Below are 22,623 nucleotides of genomic sequence, written 5' to 3'. Positions count from 1 at the left end.
GAGATGAGGTCAGTGACAGTCTGGGAAACGGTGGCTTGATGTTGGGTAGTGGGGTCATGGTCCAGGGGGAAATAGGATGACAGAGAGTTGGCGTTCAGCCTCCGCAAGGCAGAGGTCGGTTCGGCAAACGTTGCATTGTTTGTACCGGCGTGTGTTTGTATGTTTTTGGGAGCGGAGAATGCTTCTCGTGGCTGAATTTCACAGGACCTTTTAAAGCTGCTCGGGAGAGAGATTAGCATCTCGAGCACCAGGGCTGGAGTTGAAAAAGGGCCCAGACCAAGAGTGGTATAAGGCACTGAAAGATTGAACAGATTTCCATCCCTCAACCATCGACAGCCATTCCTTCAGCTGCCTGGACCCCAAGCTCTGGAACTCTCTCCCTAAATCTCTCCGCCTCTCTACCTCTCTCTCTTCCTTTAAGATGCTTCTTAAAACCTACCTCTTTGACCAAGTTTTTGGTCACCTGTCGTAGTATCTCTTTATGTGGTTCGGTGTCACCTTTTGTCTGAATGATCCTGTGAAGCACTTAGGGACGTTCTATTGCATTAAAGGTGCTATATAAATGCAAGTTGTTGTTTGTTACTTTGTCTCATAGTCAAATAATGAGGGTATCTTCCCTCACAAATGGCTCAAGCATCTCACGCGTGAGACTTGAGTTCGGACCTGCCCTTGGGGCAGAACACAATGGAGGGATGGACGAATTAGGCAAGTGATTGTCCAATCTAGCTTGCCCTACTTTGCCCCTTGTTCCCCTGACCAGGTCAACGATGGACACCAGAGCTTTGACTCAGACTTTGAATTTTAAGTTACCTAAGAGCATCTACTGCATATGTTCAGGTGTGTTCTCAAAAACAAGGTATTTTTTTTTCCACAGCCCAAGGTCCATGTTTTCCAGGGTTTGAACTTATTTGAACCAGGAAGCAGGCTTTTGAACTTGAGTGAACCGACATCTCGTTCAGTCCGACAGTAATTTGCTTGTTTTTAGGTTTCGCACACTTCAGAGCTTAACTAAAACCTCAGAAGAGCAGCTGCCTCCACACCATCTGTACTGTCAGCCTCCGAGTGAGATATTTAACAGCCGAAAGCAGGAGGAGAGCCTCCCCTAAATCCCGATCAGTCAGCACCTTTTGCGTTTCATTCCTGAGCTGAAACGGATAGCAATCTGCAATCTGGTCCCTTCCCCTTTGTCACAGAAGAAAGCCCTCCTGCTGGCCCTCGAACTCAGCTCCTTTAGGGCAGGGATAATTACAAACAGGGGTGGAATAATACCAGCTGTATTCAATCCCCATAGCTGGAGTGGAAAGCTACATGGGGTCAGTTGGCTCAATTGGTAGTGCTGTCGCCTCAGGACTAGAAAATTGTTTGCATGTTCCATGTTTATGTACAGTGTGTGAGGTTGCAGCCCCTATTCCATTATTTGAAGGGGCTGCTCCTCAAATTCTGGTTGCACTTCAGTCCCACACTCCTGATCTTTGGTCACCCTGTGCGGAGGGGAGCGGGTAGGTCCAAGGGCCTCCTCGTAGGACTGCTCCTGGGCCTGGCCAAGGGGGCTATTCACCGGTCCAGGCAGCGGGCGGTCGAGGGGGTCGTTCAGCCCAACTGCCTGCCTCTCTTCCGCGGTTACATCCGAGTCAGGGTGTCTGGAGATGGAGCACGCGGTGTCCACCGGTACGCTCGCAGCCTTCCGCGAGAGGTGGGCGCCGAAGGGACTGGAGTGCATCATCACCCCCGGGAACAGAATCTTCATTTGATTTGTTAGGTTTACTTGGCTAGTTTACAGCTTCGAGTGGTTGTGCCCCCTTTAACAAGGGGGGACATGGTTGAATATTATTTAAAAGAGTTAGAAAGTTGTTTGCTGGGTCAAGGTCCCAGTTGAAGGAGTGGAGCTCATACCTGGTCCAGATACCTCCGTGCTGTGTCGAGGGGCTGTTTTTGTATGTATTATTGAGAAATCTAGGTGAAAAGCCAAGGGCCATGGTGCAGGACGCCACTTAAGGGTTGAAAACAGTAAGCGAAGACGAGGGAAATTAAGAAGCAGTGAATACGTGACAGCGAGCTGGGGTTTTAAAAGCCTGTGAATTGTAGAAGGAAGAGAAGACTGGGGGAGGTGAGGCTCTGAGGTTCTGAGAATGTTAACGTTAGAGTGGGAGGCTGTGCATTGAGTCTTGATTTCAACCCAGCAAGATTGCAGGGAGGAGGATGATCGTGTTGGCCAACATATTGTTGGACACACCATGCGTTCAACAGGTGATTCATTTCCCAATTCTGCATCCTGTTGGGTCATAAAGACCTTGGGCTAGAATTTGCGTAGCGCCCCATTTGGGGCAATAACTTTTGCGGGAACGCGAAAGAATCGTCGGGCGAAAATGATTTGCAGCTGGCGGGAACTTCCGCTTCAGCACTCCAAGAGGGAAGTGGAGCGCTACATCAAGTGCTCCCACTTCTCTTAAGTGCGCTAAAGGGAGTGAGAGGGGCGGTAGCGGCGGAGTGCTGAACAATGTTCTGTGCAACTTTACCGGTCTTACAGGCACCTTCCCTTGCTTAAAGGGAAGATCCAATGCTGCGGTGACTGAGTTTTTCTGCTGTCTGTGTTGGGATGCGGCACCCATGCTACGTCTATAGCAGCCCTAAGCACTCTGAGAGAGTGCAGAGCTGAGCAATCGCGGGGGTTAAAAACATCAAGTTACACCACACTGGGAACATAAATAAATTTTGCCCTACCTGACCCCCACTGTCTTTAATTAGCGCTCCCCAAGCGGCCAGCCGAGGTGACAGTGCCTCCTGCAGCTGTCGTTGGTGATGCTGCAGGGGGCGGGAGCAAATATTACATCCGGGGCAGTAACGAGGCGCTGCGCACCGGATGATGTCACAATCTCTGGGGCGCAAGAGAGTGAGGCGGTAAGTGTTAGCGCCAGTGCAAAACCGCCAGGGAAGTTCGTGGGCGTCGGTGAATTTGCTGCACCCAGTCGGTAACCCCTCAGTGCCCCGTTACCACCCCCCCCACTCCCCCACTCCGCAGGCGCTAACGGGAGGCGCATTCCTGGGATGTGGGCGTCGCTGGCAAGGCCCAGCATTTATTGCCCATCCTTAGCTGCCCTCGAGAAGTGGTGGTGAGCCGCCTTCTTGAACCACTGCAGCCCGTGTGGTGAAGGTGCTCCCACAGTGCTGTTAGGGAGGGAGTTCCAGGATTGTGACCCAACGACGATGAAGGAACGGCCGATATATTTCCAAGTCAGGATGGTGTGTGACTTGGAGGGGAACGTGGAGGTGGTGGTGTTCTCATACGCCTGCTGCCCTTGTCCTTCTAGGGGGTAGGGGTCACGGGTTTGGGAGGTGAAGACCTGATGATACTCTTGCTAACAGTAGAGGATAACCTTATTGTCTTGGGTAATGTTGCCCCAAGAAAAATAAACTCAGAGATGTGGCAGCTGGTTCAGATAGATTTCACCAAGTGTGAGGAACGTTCTATTCTCCAGCAGCAAATCTTAGCCTAAACCCATTCTTGGCTTGATTTTCTAAGGTCTTATTACAACCCATTTATTTTGTACTGTTGTTTCGAGTAAAACGACCTGCATGTTATGCTGCTTTATATGTATGGAAATCTTGGCACGAATAGCCAATGTCATGTCACCATTAGTCCATCAGGATGCTGATTCAGTTATACAGAACATGTGCATCCCCCGGCAAGGTCCATTGGAATCACCTACTACTCGGGAATTATTTCCTGTTGTTTCCAACTGTTTAAAGCCAAGCCATTAGCTCTGGGACCTGCAAATACCTGAACCTATTCAAAATCTGCAAGAGCCACTCAGAGAGTGGCAAAAATCAAGTGCGTTTTGTTCGGCCAAAAAAAACAACTCTTGAAAGGCTAATGTTGAGAATAATGTTTGGATGTGGCATATCTCTAAATTCAAGTCCTTTATTGGAGTAAGGGGCCGAAAATCCCTCTTCTGTGTCTCCCGCTCGTGCCTCTGTGGGGCGCTAATGGGGTGCAAAATTGTTTTCGCCGGGGGAGGGGGGAAGGCGCTGCCAACTCTCACGAAATTGTGCGGGAGTTAGCGGAGTCGTGAACACGGTAGCGATGCGCCCCGGGCCACTACCCCTGTCTTTTATTATTTATTTTATGCAATAGAAATTTGTTAATTAAAAATAACTGCGTGCATGTGTCTACAGACGTGTACATTTACAATATATACAGATGTGTGTGTTTATATACTATATTAAAAATCTTGCATATAGAATGCACTTCCTTCCTGTAGTGTCCAGAAATCTATCGATCTCTGCCTTGAATATACTCAGAGACTGAGCCTCCACAGCCCTCTGGGGTAGAGAATTCCAAAGATTCACCACCCTCTGAGTGAAGAAGTTTCTCCTCATCTCAGTCCTAAATGGCTGACCCCTTATCCTGAGACTGTGCCACCCTAATTCTAGATACACCAGCCAAGGGAAACAACCTCTCAGCATCTCTACCCTGTCAATCCCCCTCAGAATCTTAAATGTTTCAGTGAGATCACCTCTCATTCCCCAAGTCCAGAGAGTATAGGCCCAACCATGGGAGACCTGTTAGCTATAGATACTTCTATAGAAATCTGTTTGTGTATTAGTGCATGTTTGCAGATCACTTCATGTTCACTTGACAGTGTAAATGGCTGGTTGGAATCACTCCAGATTTTATAGGGATTCATTGATACTGAGGTGACCAGTTTTCCATCACACCTAGTTTCTTTGTTGCCATTTTCTTTTTTAAAAAAAGGAGGGAATCGTGGTACTTGTGCAGGAATCGATGAGTCAGGTCATGCCAGCAACAACAACTTGTATTTATATAGCACCTTTAAAGTTGTAAAATATCCCAAGGAGCGATTATCAAACAAAATTTGACACTGAGCCACATAAGGAGACAGTTGGACAGGCGACCAAAAGCTTGGTCAAAGAGGTATGTTTTAAGGAGCGTCTTAAAGGAGGAAAGAGCGGTAGAGAGGCGGAGAGGTTTAGGGAGGGAGTTCCAGAGCTTGGGGCCCAGGCAACAGAAGGCACGTACACCGATGGTGGAGTGATTATAATCAGGGATGCTCAGGAGAGCAGAATTAGAGGAGCGCAGACATTTCGGGTGGCTGTGTGGCTGGAGGAGATTACAGAGATAGGGAGGGGCGAGGCCATGGAGGGATTTGTAAACAAGGATGAGAATTTTGAAATCGAGGCGTTGCTTAACCGGAAGCCAATGTAGGTCAGCGAGCACAGGGGGTGATGGGTGAGCGGGAGTCGGTGCTGGTTAGGACACGAGCAGCAGAGCTTTGGATGAGGTCAAGTTTATGTGATGACGTCGAGAATAACTATCTGAAAGTTAAAAAAGAGAGTGAAAGCGAGACAGGGAGCAACCCCAACTTTGCTGGATGCTGAGGTAGCAGCTGTGAGGAGGGTGTGGCCCCACTCCAAGTCCAATAATCACAAGATGCTCAACACAGTGCTTGAAACTTCCTGACCTGCAGGAAATTTTTCCAACCTTCACTGTTTGTTGAACCTGCTGTTTCTCGGGTATAACGCACACATGAAACGCTCTGGATAAACTGATGCGGTCCAAATGGTGTTTGCACTGCGATTTGTGTTTGTTGATATTCAGAGCCCTCGCTCTAATGCTGTCCTGTCATCGACTGCATTGTTCTAAAAGGTTGAACCCAACTGAAACATCACCCACCACAATAATAGCCTTTCTCCACATGTGTGCGTGACAGGCCAATTTGACTAACTTGACAAAGCACGCCAGCCGATCCACATGTTATTCCAGGGGAAACAGACTACAATATTTTTCTTTATTTTAAGATACTTAGGGGGCAAAACTGCCCTGTGCCCCAATTGGGGCAGTAACCATCTGGGGCCGGGACTTCCTGCGCCCAGTGCAAAAGTCCCACTCCCGCCACTGAATTTGGCGTACCGCCACTCAAAGGAAGCAGAGCGCAATCCCGCGCACTCCACTTCCTTTAGGGGCAGTTCCCGGGGCGGGGAATCAAGTGCTACGTGGATGCTCCACCTGGTGGTGATGTGCTTCAATGCCCCTTCGATTACAGGGGAGGGCTGCTGCACACTCTGCAAGGCCTCTGATGGCCTCCAGTAGGCCACCAGGGCAGCGTGCGACGGCCTGCAGCCTGGCACCCAAAACAGAGTGTCGGGCTGCACGATGGCAGCCCGGACCATGCTAGGGCCGCCATCGTGGGCCAAAGAGTCGGCGATCCAAAAAACATGGCGGCCTGGGGCGCTCGCGCCTTTCCCTTTAACTTGTGCCCCGAAAGCGGATGTCGGCCAGCTTCGCGACCTGCAAAGCTGGCGTTGACATCCGCTCGCGCCAGCCTCGTGGCCCGCGGGGCAATTTCCCCCGCAGGGAGGTAAGGGGTTGGCGTGGGGCGGTGAAGGGTCGTGCACATGGGTGGCAATTATGTGGTCCAAGGACTCCATGAAATGCAAAGTAAGCTGGAAGTTAAATCTTGTGTTTAGTGATGACTCTGGCTGATTCCAAAGGGATTGAATCAGACACGGCCCACTCACCATTGGTGTAGGTTAAGCCCACTACTCCAAAAGGATGAGCAACAAGGGTATTTGTTCTGTCACGTTCAGTAAGGAGATCATCAACTGGAACAGCAAACACCTTGGGCTACAAATTTGGTTGCGTAGCAGCGCCTTTTGTTTTCTGATTTCTTTATCAGTTCCTGGGATGTGGGCGTCGCTGGTAAGGCCAGCATTTATTGCCCAGCCCTAATTGCTCTCGAGTGTCTCACTGGGCCATTTCAGAGGGCAGTTAAGAGTCAACAACATTGCTGTGGGTCTGGAGTCACATATCGGCCAGACTGGATGAGGACGACAGATTTCCTTCCCTAAAGGACATTGGTGAACCACCTGGGTTTTTACGACAATCCGATAGTTTCCTGGTCACCATTACTGATACTGGCTTTTTATTCCAGATTTTTCTATTTAATTAACTGAATTTAAATTCCCCAGCTGCCATGGTGGGATTTGACTCGTGTCCCCAGATCATTAGTCCAGGCTTCTGGATTACTGGTCCAGTAATGTAACCACTATGCTGCCGTACCTGCTTGGGTGCTATGGGTGCCGAATTGGGTCCAAAATGGCGTCCGAGCAGCGTGGGCTGAGCCGGATGCCATATTGGTGAGGGCGGCCGTTAGGAGCGTGCGTTGGAAGTATGGTAAGTAGGCAGATTGTGATGTCAATCGGCGTACAATGCTGATTTGACGCCAGCGCTGCCATTTTCGTCGTCATCGCTGGAACTCATCATTGCGTTCACAGACACGATAGGCCGAATGGCCGCCTTCTGTGCTGTAAACGTCTATAATTAAGTCTCCGTTGTATTTTCTTTGATTTTATCTCATCGAGCAGTGCATTCTGCCCTGTCAGTTCGATGGGGAGTTTCATTGAAAGCAATGTGAACACAGGACTGAAGTGTGGCAAAACACACAAGCTGGAGGTCAGAATTTCACGAAAAGAAGCAGATTGTGTGCATAAACATATTTGATCAGGCGAGTTCTGTTTACAGTGGAAATGACGGCAGGCAAACGTCAATAGAGTTAAACAGGTTATTCATAAAGCAATTTACTGGCAGGTACTGTGTCCTTTCCCTTATTTACAAAAGCAACCAATTCTGTGTACATCATCATCATCTGTAATTAAAAGCTATTTTCTTTCCAAATCAATTCTAATTAAAGGGAGCAAAGCCTGGCTTCTGCTGCAGCTGGATGTTATGTTAGTAAATACTTTAAATGAGCCATTCCAGCCCTGTAATCTTCCTGTCTCCCTAGGTTGACAAATTTATGTTATGCTTTCAGCTCAAACACTGTCGGGTTGGTTTTAATCCTGCCCGTCTGGCGGAAACAGGGCGGGCAGTTAAAATGGCCGCCGCGCCTTACCCTATCCAATCCCACTGGTTGCAATTTTAACCTGCTCTTTTTGAGCAGCCGAGCGGAACACCTACCAGAAGACAGTGGGGTCCCTCTTTAAATACGCAGTTTGGGTTAGGCTGCTATCATTGAGGCCCAACTGCAATTTTAACCTGGCGGGGCAAGCCATTTTAAGGCGGGGAAGTCATTTTGAGTTCCCTGCCAGGCCAACTAGTGGCAAATGGATCCAGGGCCCAAAGGGGCCCAGAAAGGCAAGCTATTTTAATATTTTTTTGTTTCCTTGTGGGCCAGGAGGAGACCATTGGCCTTCCCTCCCCCTCCCGCCACTCCCTCCTGACCCTGCCAACCCCTCCTGACCACTTACCTGACTGTCCAGGATCATTCCTCCGGGTCCCTGGCAGCAGCCTCCTGCCACTCGAATTCCAGCTCCCGCCGGCTGGCCAGCTAGTGCTTTCCAGCGGTTTGGGGGACCGACAGGGCCTGTGCAGATGAGGCCCGGGAATTAAAATCTCTTGAGCTGCACGCTGCGGGCTTCCCGTCCACCTTGGCCCGGCCCACACGCCTCCCGCTGGGAGATAAAATCGGGGTTTGTGGAGCTGAAACAAGCACTCATAATACAAGTTAGAAAACTACTCTAACATTAGGAGTAATTGTATTACTAGAATATTAACCCCATTAGACACCTAAAACACACATTTATATAAAAATTGACACCAATGTTCCCCTGTTGTCTCTTTCCTTGCTATTCTCTCTTCTAATCTTTTATTTCAACTTGAATCGTTTCTTTGTTCTGGTCACTTTCCCCAACATTTTTCAATGTCAAATATTTTAATTCTCTTTTTTTCTTCTGCCTCTCTGCACCTGGTGGCCATTTTGGAGGTGGGATCATCTTTTCCAGAAACCAACTTTAACAAAGTGATTATTTGTACTAACACTTTTCTGTTCATTCTGTGTCCTCTGGACTCTGCCACCCCACCTGAGGCGGGGAAGGGGGGGGGGGAGAGAGAGAGAGAGAGAGAGAGAAAGAGAGAGAGAGAGACCCTGGGGGGTGGGGGGGGAGAGAGAGAGCGCACGCGAGAGAGAGAGAGAGGAGAGACGCCGGGGGGGGGAGGATAGAGAGAGAGACACGGGTGGGGAGATCGGAGGGGACAGAGGGAACTCAGGGAAGACGGATCACATTCTTCCAACCTTTACACCCACACCCGATTTCTCAGAAAGCTCGGTGCGAGTGTTATAAGGGACATAATTGGAGTGGATGAAATCCAGAAGTCACGACACTGTCACTATTGTCACGACACTGTCACTATTGTCACGACACTGTCACTATTCACTTCGTACCCAATAAACCTGTTAACAATCCGCTCACAATGCCACATCTATGGGGAGGGGCGGGGGTAAGGCACTTAGGCTTGGGGAGGGATGCACTTGTGCTGGGGTAAGGGACTTTGACTAGAACTTGGGAGGCTTTTGCTGCGTTCGCGATCTGTTCTCTGGCTTCAGAAGTCAAAGTGGATCGAGTTACAATTTTCAAAGTCACTGAGACCGTGGGATGGACGGTTCCAGTTACACATTCCTGTGAAACTTCAGGGTGTGGCTTATCCTCCAAGGGGACCAATCAGCAATAGGTTATAGATCATGGAGAGCCAATCAGAGACACGGTGGCCATTTTATTGTACAAATAGTTGTGTCCCAACTTTAACAGCTGGTCTAGCAGCCAGTGAAAATCTAAGGTGCGGAAGATTGACAAGGCTGCAGGTCAAGCTTTGACACAAATATCACATCAAATTGACTTCAGTTATGTGGCGAGACTGGAGAAGCTGGGGTTGCTCTCCTTGGAGCAGAGAAGGTTAAGCGGAGATTTAATTGAGGTGTTCAAAATGATGAGGGATTTTGATAGAGTAAATAAGGAGAAACAGTTTCCAGTAGCAGGAGGGTCGGGAACCAGAGGGACACAGATTTAAGGTGATTGGCAACAGAACCAGAGGCGAGATGATGAGAGATTTTTTTACGCAGCGAGTTGTTGCAATCAGGAATGGATTGCCCGAAAGGACTTTGGAAGCAGGTTCAATAGTAACTTTTGAAAGGGAATTGGATAAATTCTTGAAGGGGAGAAATCTGCAGGGCTATGGAGAAAGAGCGGGGGAATAGGACTAATGGGATCGCTCTTTCAGAGAGCCGGCACAGGCACGATGGGCTGAATGGGCTCCTCATATGCTGTATCATTCTATGAAATATATACATGCTCGACGTTGATGAGTAAACCTGTTGATGGCCCCGGCAACCCAACAGCCTCTGGACGAATGTACCCATTTGTGGCACTCAGAGGGTTAAAAGAAAATGACTGCCGTGCAACTCAGTTCAATACAAAATGTCAGCCGTCTCTGCTATCAGTGTTTCGTGATGAACAATCACACTAAGCTTCAACAAAAGTGCCCTAATCCCAGATTAAGCTGATCATTTTGGTGGCTGTGGGTGGGCTGCTCTTGTTTTCTTTCTGAAAGGAGGCAAAACATTGCGTGCTTTTCTGTTTGTATTTTAATCGCTGTACACCCAGCGCACCTTCGAGGTGCGCCGTCAGAAAATGGAGGGAAAAGAGGGAGAGCTGGGAGGGCCTGTGTGGCTCCTCTCAGCGGCTAGCCGCTGAGGGTTGCATCGACTTTGTGAATGTAACAGCAATGTGATAACTGAATGTAAATGAATTAGAAAGAAGCCCTCAGTGTCAGCTGTGGCTCAGTGGGTAGCACCCTCGCCTTGGAGTCAGAAGGTTGTGGGTTCAAGTCCTGAGGGAGTGCTGTGCTGTCTTTCAGATGAGACTTACAATTATACAACGCTTTCACAACCACCGGACATCCCAAAGCCCTTTACAGAAAAAGGGACCTGGTGGATGTAAAAGATCCCACGGCACTATTTTGAAGAAGAGCAGGGGAGTTATCCCCGGTGTTCTGGCCAATATTTATCCCTCAATCAACATAACCCAAAAAAACAGATTCATCATCGTCGTAGGCGGTCCCTCGTATCGAGGATGACTTACTTCCACGCCAAAAAGGGATGAGTTCATGGTGTTTCAATGAAGGACCTAATATTCCAGATCCCAAACTATATCCTGAAGGGTGGAAGATGCCTGTGGGAGGATTTTTTTAATGTGGGGTGACCGTTACACACCAGCCACCACACGGGCTTGACAGAGCTTGGTCTTGGTCGAGTGGCAAGGATTAACCAAGATGACTGGAGGCCTGCTCTGCTGCACGGACCTAGTATTGCAGTGTGGGCTGGGCCCGTGCTGCCCCTGGGCTCTTTCCTCTTCTGGGCCCCGATCTCACGCCTCTCCTGGGCCCCAATCACGTCGCTCCACAATCACTCGCTACTCCTTTGCCCCAATCTCGCTGCTCCTGCTGTACCTGCCCACGCTCCAATCAGGGATCTGGATCTTGGTGACGTCCAATTCAGTCGCCCTCTTCAGAGCTGTCGCCCTCCGGCAGCCCCAAAAGGGGTGAACAGTGAGTCCAAGCACAAGTAAAGCGCCGGATGCCTTAAAAAGAGCGTGGAGGCGACGGACCCGACATTCGGTGGAGGCATGGCACTAAAACAGAGTATCTGGTCATTATCACATTGCTGTGTGGGAGCTTGCTGTGTTTCCCACATTACAACAGTGACTACACTCCGAAAGTACTTCAATGGCTGTAAAGCGCTTTGAGACGTCCAGTGGTTGTGAAAGGCGCTATAGAAATGCAAGTCTTTCTCTCGCTGGGCCCGTGGGGCAAGAGATTTGTACAAGTGGTGGTTTTATACAGGTCTCTATACTTTTTCCAGGAAATTTCCAATCACCAATTCAAATTGTCCCGGGTTTGAAGACATGGACTGTAAATCTGTGGCTGTGTGTGCAAATGTCCTGGGTAATCTGGATGAGCCTCTACAAATCTACCGCTTGCACAGATTCTCTGCCACACTGGTCACACATCTCACAAGTGCCATAAAGACGAACGAGTTATATAATCTGCAGCACAACTAATTTGCTGTCCCCAAAACCACTGGCCCACGATGTGTATTTTATTGATGCAATATGTGCACACTGGCTTTAAGCTGTTTGTTTTATGCAGCATTTTATCTTTATCAGTTTAATGCTCTTTTCAGATGTACTTACTGAAGTGTGGCATGATGCGTATGTTGGTCAATGTTTTGATGGATTTTCAATAATGTGTGTCATAATGCACAACTCAAAAAAGGGACCAGTGCTTTGTGCATGGGAAACTTAAATCATTGCGAGTAAAAGCAGTGTACAGGCCTCATGCATTAGAGTATAAACCAGTTTGTACACTTGTGTTTATCTCACTATCTATCTCTCTCTCTCTCTCTCTCTCTCACTCTGTCTATCTATCTTTCTATCTTTCTCACTCTCTCTCTCTCTCTCTCTACTTCTTTCTCTCGCTCTCTCTATCTATCTCACTATCTCTCTCTACCTCTCTCTAGTTGTCTCTCTCGATCGATCTCTTTCATTTTATCTATTTATCTATATCTATCTATTTATCTATCTCTCTCTATCACTTTAGCTCTCCATCACTTTAGCTCCCTATCTCTGTCGTTATTTATCTACCTATTTTCTATCCATTATTGATATATCTATCCTCTATATCCATACAGCAATACATATAAAATGCATATCTTAGCAAAGAAATTCATAAGTATAAAATGCTATGTTCACACATACTGTTCCAGTAAAACAATAGGGAGAAGAAAGCCTTTAGTGTTGGGATATTTGAAGGCGTGACTCTGCAATCCTGCACTCCCAGCAGGGAATCTATGCTCACCAACCCCCCCCCCCCCCGCCCACCCTCCACGCCTCCCCTCTCCCCAGGAGGGCAGATCAGCGACAGTACTGCAACATTGCAGTTCCAATGCTTCAGGCCAGAGTTCCCCACTGGGAGGGCAAAATCAGCTTCAATGTTGATATCTACTGTCAGAGAATATTCTGAAATTAATAAATGTTCGGTCCTTTTATATCTTCCAGGGACTTGAGCAGAAAAATTTAGGCTGACACTGCTAGTGCAGTGCTGAGGGGGTGCTGCACTGTCTGAGGTGCCGTCTTTCAGATAAGACGTTAAACCGAGGTTCCATCTGCTCTCTCAGGTGGATGTAAAAGATCCCACGGCACTATTTTGAAGAAGAGCAGGGGAGTTATCCCCGGTGTCCTGGGGCCAATATTTATCCCTCAATCAACATAACAAAAAAAAAGATTATCTGGTTATGATCACATTGCTGTTTGTGGGAGCTTGCTGTGCACAAATTGGCTGCCCCATTTCCCACGTTACAACAGTGACTGCACTCCAAAAGTACTTCATTGGCTGTAAAGTGCTTTGCGACATCCGGTGGTCATGAAAAGCGCTATATAAATGCAAGTCTTTCTTTCAAGGCTTTCTTTTCTAATTTCACTAAGTTCTAGTATATCTAGTGATATACTAGAACTTTACGGAATTTTTTTTTACACCTAAGGACAGAAGTAGAAATGATCCCTATGGTGCACAGTGCAGTTCTCCCAGACAAAGGCATGAGGGTCCTGTGAAACGGTTTTCCTTTGAAGCAGACTCCTCCTGTGTGCTGTGATTTCCGACTCTTCCGCAGGTGTGTTCTTTCTGGATCAGGACATTCCCGACTCCTCTTCCCATTGGGGGGGGGGGCTGCAGTGAAGCAAACATTTCTGCCATGTTGTTGGGCTGGATGGATGCCCAGAATCAACTCGATGTACATTCCTGCAGGAAAAGGGCTCGTTTTGTTAATGCGTCAGTTAATAACTTTCCTGTTTCCGATTTCCCATAGCCAAGAAAAGGGACTGGAACAGTAAGGAACATCGAGCATTTGGTGAGTTAAATACACTATCTGCAGGAAAGGTATGTAAGTGCGTGTGTGTATGTATGTACGTATGTGTGTCTATTAAACACTGTGGCAGTGGCATGTGCCCACATGCTTATGTTATAAATGTCGAGAACTGGAGGCTATTATCTTTACAAGTAAATAAGATTCCTCCACAGAGTAAGTTGCCCAGGTTTTGCTTAAATTTGTCTTCAACTGTATTTATAAAATTGGGATGGGCAATTGTATCCCCTCTTATTCCTTGTTCTGCTTTCTATTAGTTTATTCTTTTTTAATGTTTTACACTTCCGGTCTTTTAACTTTCCTGTTTAACGATTCTTTTTGTTGTTCTTTCTGTTTTCTTCTGTCTCAGTCCCACAGTTTAGGCTGTGTGGAGTGATATTTCCTTGACGAAAGTTGACAAAAAGGCTCAATAACCAGGGGGCATGGATTTAAAGTAATTGATCGAAGGATTAGATGGGGGTTGAGGAGAAATGTTTCACCCAGTGGGTGGAGGGATCTGGAGCTCACTGAAAGAGTGGTAGAGACAGAAACCCTCATCACATTTAAAAAGTACTTGGATGTGCACTTGAAGTGCCGTAACCTACAGGGCTATGGACCTAGTGCTGGAAGGTGGGATTAGGCTGGATAGCTCTTTATCAGCCGGCACAGACACGATGGGCTGAATGGCCTCCTTCTGTGTCGTAATTTTCTATGATTCTATGAATAGCAGCTTTTTCCAAGACTTGCTTCCACAAGGGTTGCCTCTGCTCCTCGTGATTCTCACAGTATGCAGCAGAGACTGTGCAAAATTGATGGGCTTCAGAAAGGACCTTGTATCGTTCAGAAACCCTTAAGATTTTTTGAGGTGTTGGTGAAGTGGAGATTTTAGAAGGTGTGTCAGCAAGGGCTTAGCATTGCTCCAGTGCAGAGAATTAAATAAATGCCTTATTTTGTATATTAAACAGTCCTGCGTGCAAGTCAAACACTGCTCAGTACTGGAGGCACAATGTGGTTTTGAAGGGAATTGAAACCATAGAAGTCATTTTGGGCCTGTCTGCCTCAGACTGCATCTATCTCTGTATCAAAAGCTTTCTCCCTGTATATGTGCATCTCAGAGTTTCCTTCTGTCTCTCGTGGTGGGCCTTTATCGTCTCTCTCTGTGCCACAGTTCAATGTATCAGTCTCGTTCCGATGTGTCTCCATCAGTACGTCTGCCTGTTTCTCGCTCAGATACAGTGCATAGACGCATTGCAGCTGTTGTCCACCTCTTTCTGCCTCTCTCTTTGTGCCCGTATCTCTTTGTGTAAATCTGTCTATCTCTCTGTCTTTCAGATGAGACATTAAACCGAGGCCCCGTCTGCCCTCTCGGGTGAATGTAAAAGATCCCATATTTTGAAGAAGAGCAGGGGAGTCCTAGCCAATATTTATCCCTCAATCAACATCACAAAAACAGATTATCTGGTCATTATCACATTGCTGTTTGTGGGAGCTTGCTGTGCACAAATTGGCTGTCGCGTTTCCCACATTACAACAGTGACTGCACTTCATTGGCTGTAAAGCGCTTTTGGGACATCCTGAGGGTATGAGGCGCGATAGACGTTCTTTCTTGTTTTGGGGGTAGCACTTGACCTTGTGTGATCATGTAGAATGGGTGAGGACGAGGCAGCAGCCATTTTACATCTCTCCTGGTTTTTATTTCCGGTGAAGATAACAGAAATATAGAGGGATAAAACGGGCTGCCGATTCGCTGTCGCCCATTTCACCCTGTCGCACACAGTCAAGATCTTCGTCTCTCTCTTTATGTCTCTGTCCAAATCTCTGTCAGTGGAGCTTTTTGATAATGAATCGTATAACAAGTATTTTACTTGTTATTAACTTTCTCTGGTTTTGTTGGCAACGAGTCCAACTCTGAAATACAGTATGAGGCTCCCTTGATAAGAGTGACTTTGCCAGTTCCCAGCCCACGCAGTTGTGATAAACAATATTAAACATGAAAAGATCTAAAAGGCTCTTTCAAATATCCCGACTGCCTCATACAGTAGGAGATGTTTTTCCACATCGTGTTTAAGCGCTTAAAATGCTGTTCTTTTTTTTTACGTGTACAGGGGTCAACTAAATCTTTGAAAGGCACTCATCAAAGGAATACTCTGCCAAGGTAAAACCATCAATTTACGATGCACTCACTTTCAAAATAGATAATTGAGTTAAACGAAGGAACAATTGGAGTTTAGGGAAAGTACTGGGTCACTCACTCTCCAGGGGCATCAAGAACACAAGGCCACAGGGTTACAAAGAGAATTAACACTTATCTACAGATGCCAACTTTGAAAGGCTTTTTACAAAATATGAGCCAGAGTGCAAAAGCAAGGACGTTATGATGAACCTGTATAAAACACTGGTTCGGCCTCAACTGGAGCATTGTGTCCAATTCTAGGCACCACACTTTAGGAAGGATGTGAAGGCCTTCGAGAAGGTGCAGAAAAGATTTACAAGAATGATCCAGGGATGAGGGACTTCAGTTATGTGGATAGACTGGAGAAGCTGGGATTGTTCTCCTTGGAGCAGAGAAGGTTGAGAGAAGATTTGATCGAGGTGTTCAAAATCATGAGGGATCTGGACAGAGTAGATGGAGAGAAACTGTTCCCATTGGGAGAAGGGTTGAGAACCAGAGGACACAGATTTAAGGTGATTGGCAAAAGAACCAAAGGCAAAGTAAGAAAAAACGTTTTTACGCAGCGAGTGGCTAGGATCTGGAATGCACGGCCTGAGAGGGTGGTGGAGACAGACTCAATTGTATCTTTCAAAAGGGAGTTGGATAAGTATCTGAAGGAAAGAAAATTGCAGGGCTACGGGGAAAGGGCGGGGGATTGTGACTAGCTGAGAGTTGGCACGGGCTCGACAGGCCGAATGGCCGCCTTCCGTGCTGTAACCATTGTATGATTTATGATTTGTCCTTGGGATGTGGACAGTGCTGGCCAGGCCACACTAATTGGCCCCGAGAAGGTGGTGGTTGTGGATTTTCTTTTTAGGCAAATGGCTTCCAAGCCTATGCAGGTTCCCTTCCCAGAATAACATTAGTGAACCAGTTGGGTTTTTATTGGCTTATAGAGTTATTGGACTGAATTGAGGGGATTTTCAGTCTGGTCTGGTACCACAGCCACTAGATTACACTCCAAACACATTGTAAGTGTTGCTCCTGATGTGAGATTGTGACCCTGGCATGCCGTCCTGTCTTCTGAGCAGGAGTTTCAGTGTCGACCACGTCATGGAGAGGAACTACGACTTTGACCTGACGTACATCACGGAGCGGATTATTTCAGTCTTCTTCCCGCCGGTGCTTGAGGAGCAACGGTACCGCAGCAATCTGAAGGAGGTCGCCCAGATGCTGAAATCCAAACACGGAGATAATTACTTGGTAAGTGTGGCTTTCAGAATATCGCAACTCGCACACAACCTGCAGCGCACCTCATAAGAGTTCCACTGTGGACTATTATTCCAATATACATATGCATTTATAAAACTGGAATCAAGGTATATGGGGACAGTGCAGGAAAGTGGAGTTGAGGTCGAAGATCAGCCATGATCTCGTTGAATGGCGGAGCAGGCTCGAGGGACCGAATCGCCTACTACTCCTCCTATTTCTTATGTTCTTATGGATGGAAAGCACATTTTAAGACTGTTATGTGGCCCCACAATGGCTCAGTTGGTAAATAAAAGAAAGACTTGCATTTATATAGCACCTTTCACGACCACCGGACGTCCCAAAGAGCTTTACAGCCAATTAAGTACTTTTTTTGAAGTGTAGTCACTGTTGTAATGTGGGAAACATGGCTACCAATTTGCACACTGCATGCTCCCACAATTAGCAATGTGATGATGACCAGATAATCTGTTTTTTAGTGATGTTAATTAAGGATATATATTGGCCAGGATATTGGGGAGAACTCCCCTGCTGCTCTTCGAAATAGTGCCATGGGATCTTTTACGTCAACTTGAGAGAGCAGACGGGGCCTATGAAAGACTCAGTACTGCACTGGAGAGTCAACCTAGACTTTTGTGCATAAGTCACTTGACACTGAACCATACAGACTAGGAAGGTCTCTGGGTCCAGCCCCAGTCTGTGCTGTGTTAGCGGACTTCAGCCTGGATGGCAGTGGAGGTGCTACAATTAGCCACGTCCTCCCTTCTCCTCAACCCCGTGGGGTCGGGAAGGTTAAAATCAGCCCTCGGGGGGCCTTCTGCTGCTAATGGCATTGCAGTGATTGCTGCTGGGCGAGAAAAGGGTCAGGCTGTGTGCTATGATGCTCCCTGCCATGACCAAATTGCTCACGGTATGGACTGATTTGGGTGCGACCTTGCAGGACAACTGGTGCCTGTACAACTGTGCATGTCCCAGCACGAGTCCATGCTTTCAGAAGGGAAGAGAAAGCTGAGAACAGGACCTACATAATAAAGAAAATATTTTTCTCAACCTTTCTGGTATTCCTGCTGGTCTTTGGTGGTCTTGGGGCGGGTTGAGCCTCACTGTGGGTTAAATGGAATCATGATTAACATCCCTTTCTTCTGTCCATCCCGATGGATTTGTGAGGTGATGTTTTTGTTTGAGCAGTAAGTGCCAATGACATCATCACAACTCGAGACAGTTACTGCAGTGCGATTGTGCTGAATTAACGGAGATCGGCCGATATAGGGACGCAGCCATTAACCCTGGGCCACTTCAGTGCTGAGTTTAACTTGGCTTCCTCACAGCTGCCCTACTGATGTGACTGGCAGCGACTGAAGCAAAATATTCCACCACAAAAAAAAAAATCCTTTCAGAAAAATAGTAAAAAAGGTGCTAAAGTTCCTCTTATTTTTTTAAAGGGGCCCATTGCAGTGACAACCTGCCCCTTCACAAAAACCAAAAACTGCATTGCCAAGTTAGTTCAGCTTTATTACGGGTTTACGTTGCTATGAAGTTTGCTGTTGCATTATGTCAGCCGTGGCTCAGTGGGCAGCAACCGTGCCTCAGAGTCAGAAGGTTGTGGGTTCAAGTTCCACTCCAGGGACTTTGGGCACATAAAATCTAGGCTGACATTCCAATGCAGTGCTGAGGGAGTACCCAAGTGCTGCACTGTTGGAGGTGCCGTCTTTCGGATGAGACGTTAAACCGAGGGCCCGTCTGCCCCCTCATGTGGATGTAAAAGATCCCATGGCACTATTTCGAAGAAGAGCAGGGGAGTTATTCCCGGTGTCCTGGGCCAATATTTATCCCCCAATCAACATAACAAAAACAGATTATCTGGTCATTATCACATTGCTGTTTGTGGGAGCTTGCTGTGCGCAAATTGTCTGCCACGTTTCCTACATTACAACAGTGACTGCACTCCAAAAAGTACTTCATTGGTTGTAAAGTGCTTTGAGATGTCCAGTGGTCATGAAAGGCGCTATAGAAATGCAAGTCTTTCTTCTTTTTTCTTTTAATCTTGTCTCTGTCAGTGCAGTGAGACTCTAGTATCAGCTGAGTACTGTTCAGATAAGGATACTTTGATTTTGAAAATGGATGATATTCATAACGGATGCATTTGTCTGAAACCCCTCGCTCTGGATAGGTGCGAACCAATTTAAAATCGACAGGAACTCCTTTGTGACAATAGTGGGTGAAGGAATTTTGTTCAAACGTGTTAAAATGCTGTCATTGGTATCACACAGTGTGATTTCAACTGTTTTAGTTGCACTTGTGAATTGATTCAAAATCAACGTCATTTTTTTACCTTCCTACTAATCACGCAGCATTGTGGAAAGTACCCAGGAGTGTAGAACTAACTGGTGCCTGAGAAGAAACAGCAGTAGAAAATATAATGGGGAGGCTACGGGCTCTTAAGGAGTTAAACATGATGGTCAAGGTTTATCGTTTCTCTGCTCGCAAGTCTGTGATTTAAATCGGAGATTGACAGCTTTCTGTCAACCAAAGGTATTAAGAGATATGGGGCAAAGGCGGGTAAGGTAGATGGAGTTAGATCACAGATCAGCCATGATCACATTGAATGACGGAACAGGCTCGAGGGGCTGAATGGCCTCCTCCTGTTCCTATGTTCCTATTTTACATCTGATAAAGTGAATGGGCAGAAATTCGTGCTCTCGCGAGTGCAGGGCTAGAAGCGCAGGCTGACATGTTTTCAACATTGATTGGATGTTGAGTCGGGATTTATAAGTTGCTTTGCAACCCACATCTCCACACGCTTTCACTCAAGCACCCTCCGAGCCCACGTCAGAACGTGTCAACATTCTTGGCATATCCAGGGCAAGGGGCAAAGTCACAATGCGGGTGGCATCTGATTCTTGGGAAACCTCAAACAGGAGCTCATGGGGTAAATACCCTCTCCAGCAACACCCACCACTTTACAATTTGTCAGCATCCAAATCCACCCTACTTTACCAATCTAAAATAACCTCATTTCTTTTCTAGCTTTTCAATCTATCTGAAAAGAGGCAAGACATCAGCAGACTCAACCCCAAGGTACGTCAGACTGAATTCTCATTTCTTTTTAAGACATTTGGGCGTGTGGGGACAGTACCATTCGGGAGGCGGGACATTTTGCGGCAAGCGCGGAAGTCCCGCCCCGCTTTCTAAATTCGGGTTACCGCCCCCAGAAGGAAGTGTAAAGCGCTCCGCTTCCTTCCTGAGGCGGGCGCGGGTCGCACAGGTCAGCTGTGCTACGCACTGGGCCGTGTACGAGAGGCTCTTTCCTGAATTAAAGGGAAGGGCCCAAGCTGCATACTCTGCATCCAAGGAACCCATCCACCTGGACCACCGGGGAGCGGAGGTGCCAGGTTGAGCGATCGCGGCAACGGCCCCGCAGCCAAAGCGCTACTGGAGCGGGAAGCGGAACGGGAGGTTTTATTCAGCAGTAGCCGACCAGCCGATATGCGTCCCCTGAAGCTGTCGCTGTTCTCGTCCGGCGCAGCTTCAAAGAAGCGAAACCCAATTTAGGTGCCGGGATGCTGCGCACGGCAATGATGTCATGGTCTGTGGGAGCAGGAGATCGGGGCGCAATGCTGTAGTGCCATCAGTAAACACCCGCTGAATTTAGCGGGAGTTGTTAACGACGTCGCACTTGGTCGTATAGTCATTTGCGTCCCGTTTGCACCCCCCGGGAGCACTAACGGGAGGCGTAAATGCACCCAATTTCTCCCCCTTTGAGTGATTAGTTTTGAGGTAACTTCAAACATGACTAATACAGGGTTAAACTGACGTCCTCATTAAAGGCACCACAGTGCTGGGGGTTGTCCTGCCCTCTAATCCAACCAAAGCAGTGAGCACAGCTTGTGAATGGGTCGTGCTCCAGGTGGCAGCCGCATGGTTTGTGCTGCCAGTTCTAAACTGGAGCAAATTGTGGAATTTGAACATACCCCGTTTAAAATTGACGGCATGTGGGCTCACACAATGGGTGAGCGAGCGAGTGCACCGTGGGGTACGCTGCGTAGACCGGGAATTCTTCCACACACGTCCCGCCAAACTCTACCGTCAGCCCGCTGATTGATGTGTGACACGACATCCTCACATAAAATGTCTTCAGCCCTTGTGCCCAGGCACCTTGGCGAGCTTCTCCCCACCGTGACTCTGACGTGCTGCCGTGCATTTGATTTCCAGGTTCATGACTTCGGCTGGCCTGATCTTCATGCCCCGCCCCTGGACAAAATCTGTGCCATCTGCAAAGCCATGGAGATGTGGCTGAACTCTGACCCCCATCATGTGGTGGTTCTGCACTGCAAAGTAAGTAAGCAGATACTTGTGATTTGACCTAGGAGGGAAACTTGGGGAATGAACTTGCTTCCTAAATCACAGATCAGCCATGATCTCATTTAATGGCGAAGCAGAACAGCCAGCTGGCTTCAAGGCAGAAAGCAGAGAGTAGAATGGTAATGCAGTAGATGTAATTTCTCTAGATTTTCAAAAGGCCTTCGATAAGGTACCCCATAATAGACTGGTGAACCAGGTCAGAGAATGCAGAGGCAGGGGACAAGTAGCAGAATGGATAGTTAGCTGGCTTCAAGATAGAAAGCAGAGGTAGCTATTCACAGTGGCAGAAGGCGAGTAGTGGTGTTCCACAAGGATCAGTGCTGGGACCACTGCTGTTCATTATTTATATTAACAATTTACACTTTGGAATCAAAAACACAATTTCTAAATTTGCGGATGACACCAAATTGGGGGGATAGTAAATACTGAGGAGGACTGCAACAAATTACAGGAAGGCATTAATAAACTTGCAGAACGGGCATATAATTGGCAAATGTTCAACACAGATAAATGTGAGGTATTACCTTTTGGTAGGAAGAATAGGGGGGTCACTTATTACTTGGAGGGTGCGAGTCTGGGTGGGGTAGAGGAACAAGGGTATGCGAGGGTATGCATATCAAGAAATGATGAACAGGCTGGGTCTCTTTTCTCTTGAAAAGAGAAGGCTGAGGGGTGACCTAATAGAGGTCTTTAAAATTATGAAAGGTTTTGATAGAATGGATACAGAGAGAATGTTTCCACTTGTGGGGAAGAGCATAATTAGAGGCCATCAATAAATGATAGTCACCGAGAAATCCAATGGGGAATTCAGAAGAAACGTCTTTACCCAGAGAGTGGTGAGAATGTGGAACTCTCTGCCACAGGGAGTGGTTGAAGCGAATAGTATCGATGCATTTAAGGGGAGGCTAGATAAACATATGAGGGAGAAGGGAATAGAGGGTTATGCTGATAGATTTAGATGAGGAAAGACAGGAGGAGGCTCAAGTGGAGCATAAACGCCGGCATGGACTGGTTGGCCCGAATGGCCTGTTTCTGTGCCGTATATCCTGTGTAATCTTGTGTAATCCTAAATGTCGCTGAAGATTATTGTCT

General features: G+C 47.4%; 1 protein-coding gene across 5 annotated transcripts in view; it reads left to right on the top strand.

The window, feature by feature from the left end:
* Positions 1 to 22,623, top strand: part of LOC139240955 (tensin-2-like) — a 344,077-nt gene that overhangs the window by 226,059 nt on the left and 95,395 nt on the right. For all 5 annotated transcript variants that reach the window (XM_070869537.1, XM_070869535.1, XM_070869540.1 and 2 more), the window contains exons 5-9: positions 13,713 to 13,754; positions 15,854 to 15,903; positions 16,992 to 17,163; positions 20,197 to 20,247; positions 21,382 to 21,504. In XM_070869537.1, the coding sequence (XP_070725638.1) occupies positions 13,713 to 13,754; positions 15,854 to 15,903; positions 16,992 to 17,163; positions 20,197 to 20,247; positions 21,382 to 21,504 (438 nt within the window). The remainder of the gene's footprint in view (positions 1 to 13,712; positions 13,755 to 15,853; positions 15,904 to 16,991; positions 17,164 to 20,196; positions 20,248 to 21,381; positions 21,505 to 22,623) is intronic.

The sequence above is a fragment of the Pristiophorus japonicus genome, chromosome X (assembly GCF_044704955.1).
Source record: "Pristiophorus japonicus isolate sPriJap1 chromosome X, sPriJap1.hap1, whole genome shotgun sequence".
Lineage (NCBI taxonomy): Eukaryota > Metazoa > Chordata > Chondrichthyes > Pristiophoridae > Pristiophorus > Pristiophorus japonicus.
The sequence above is the reverse complement of the archived record's forward strand: the minus strand, read 5'-3'. Positions and strand labels throughout refer to the sequence as shown.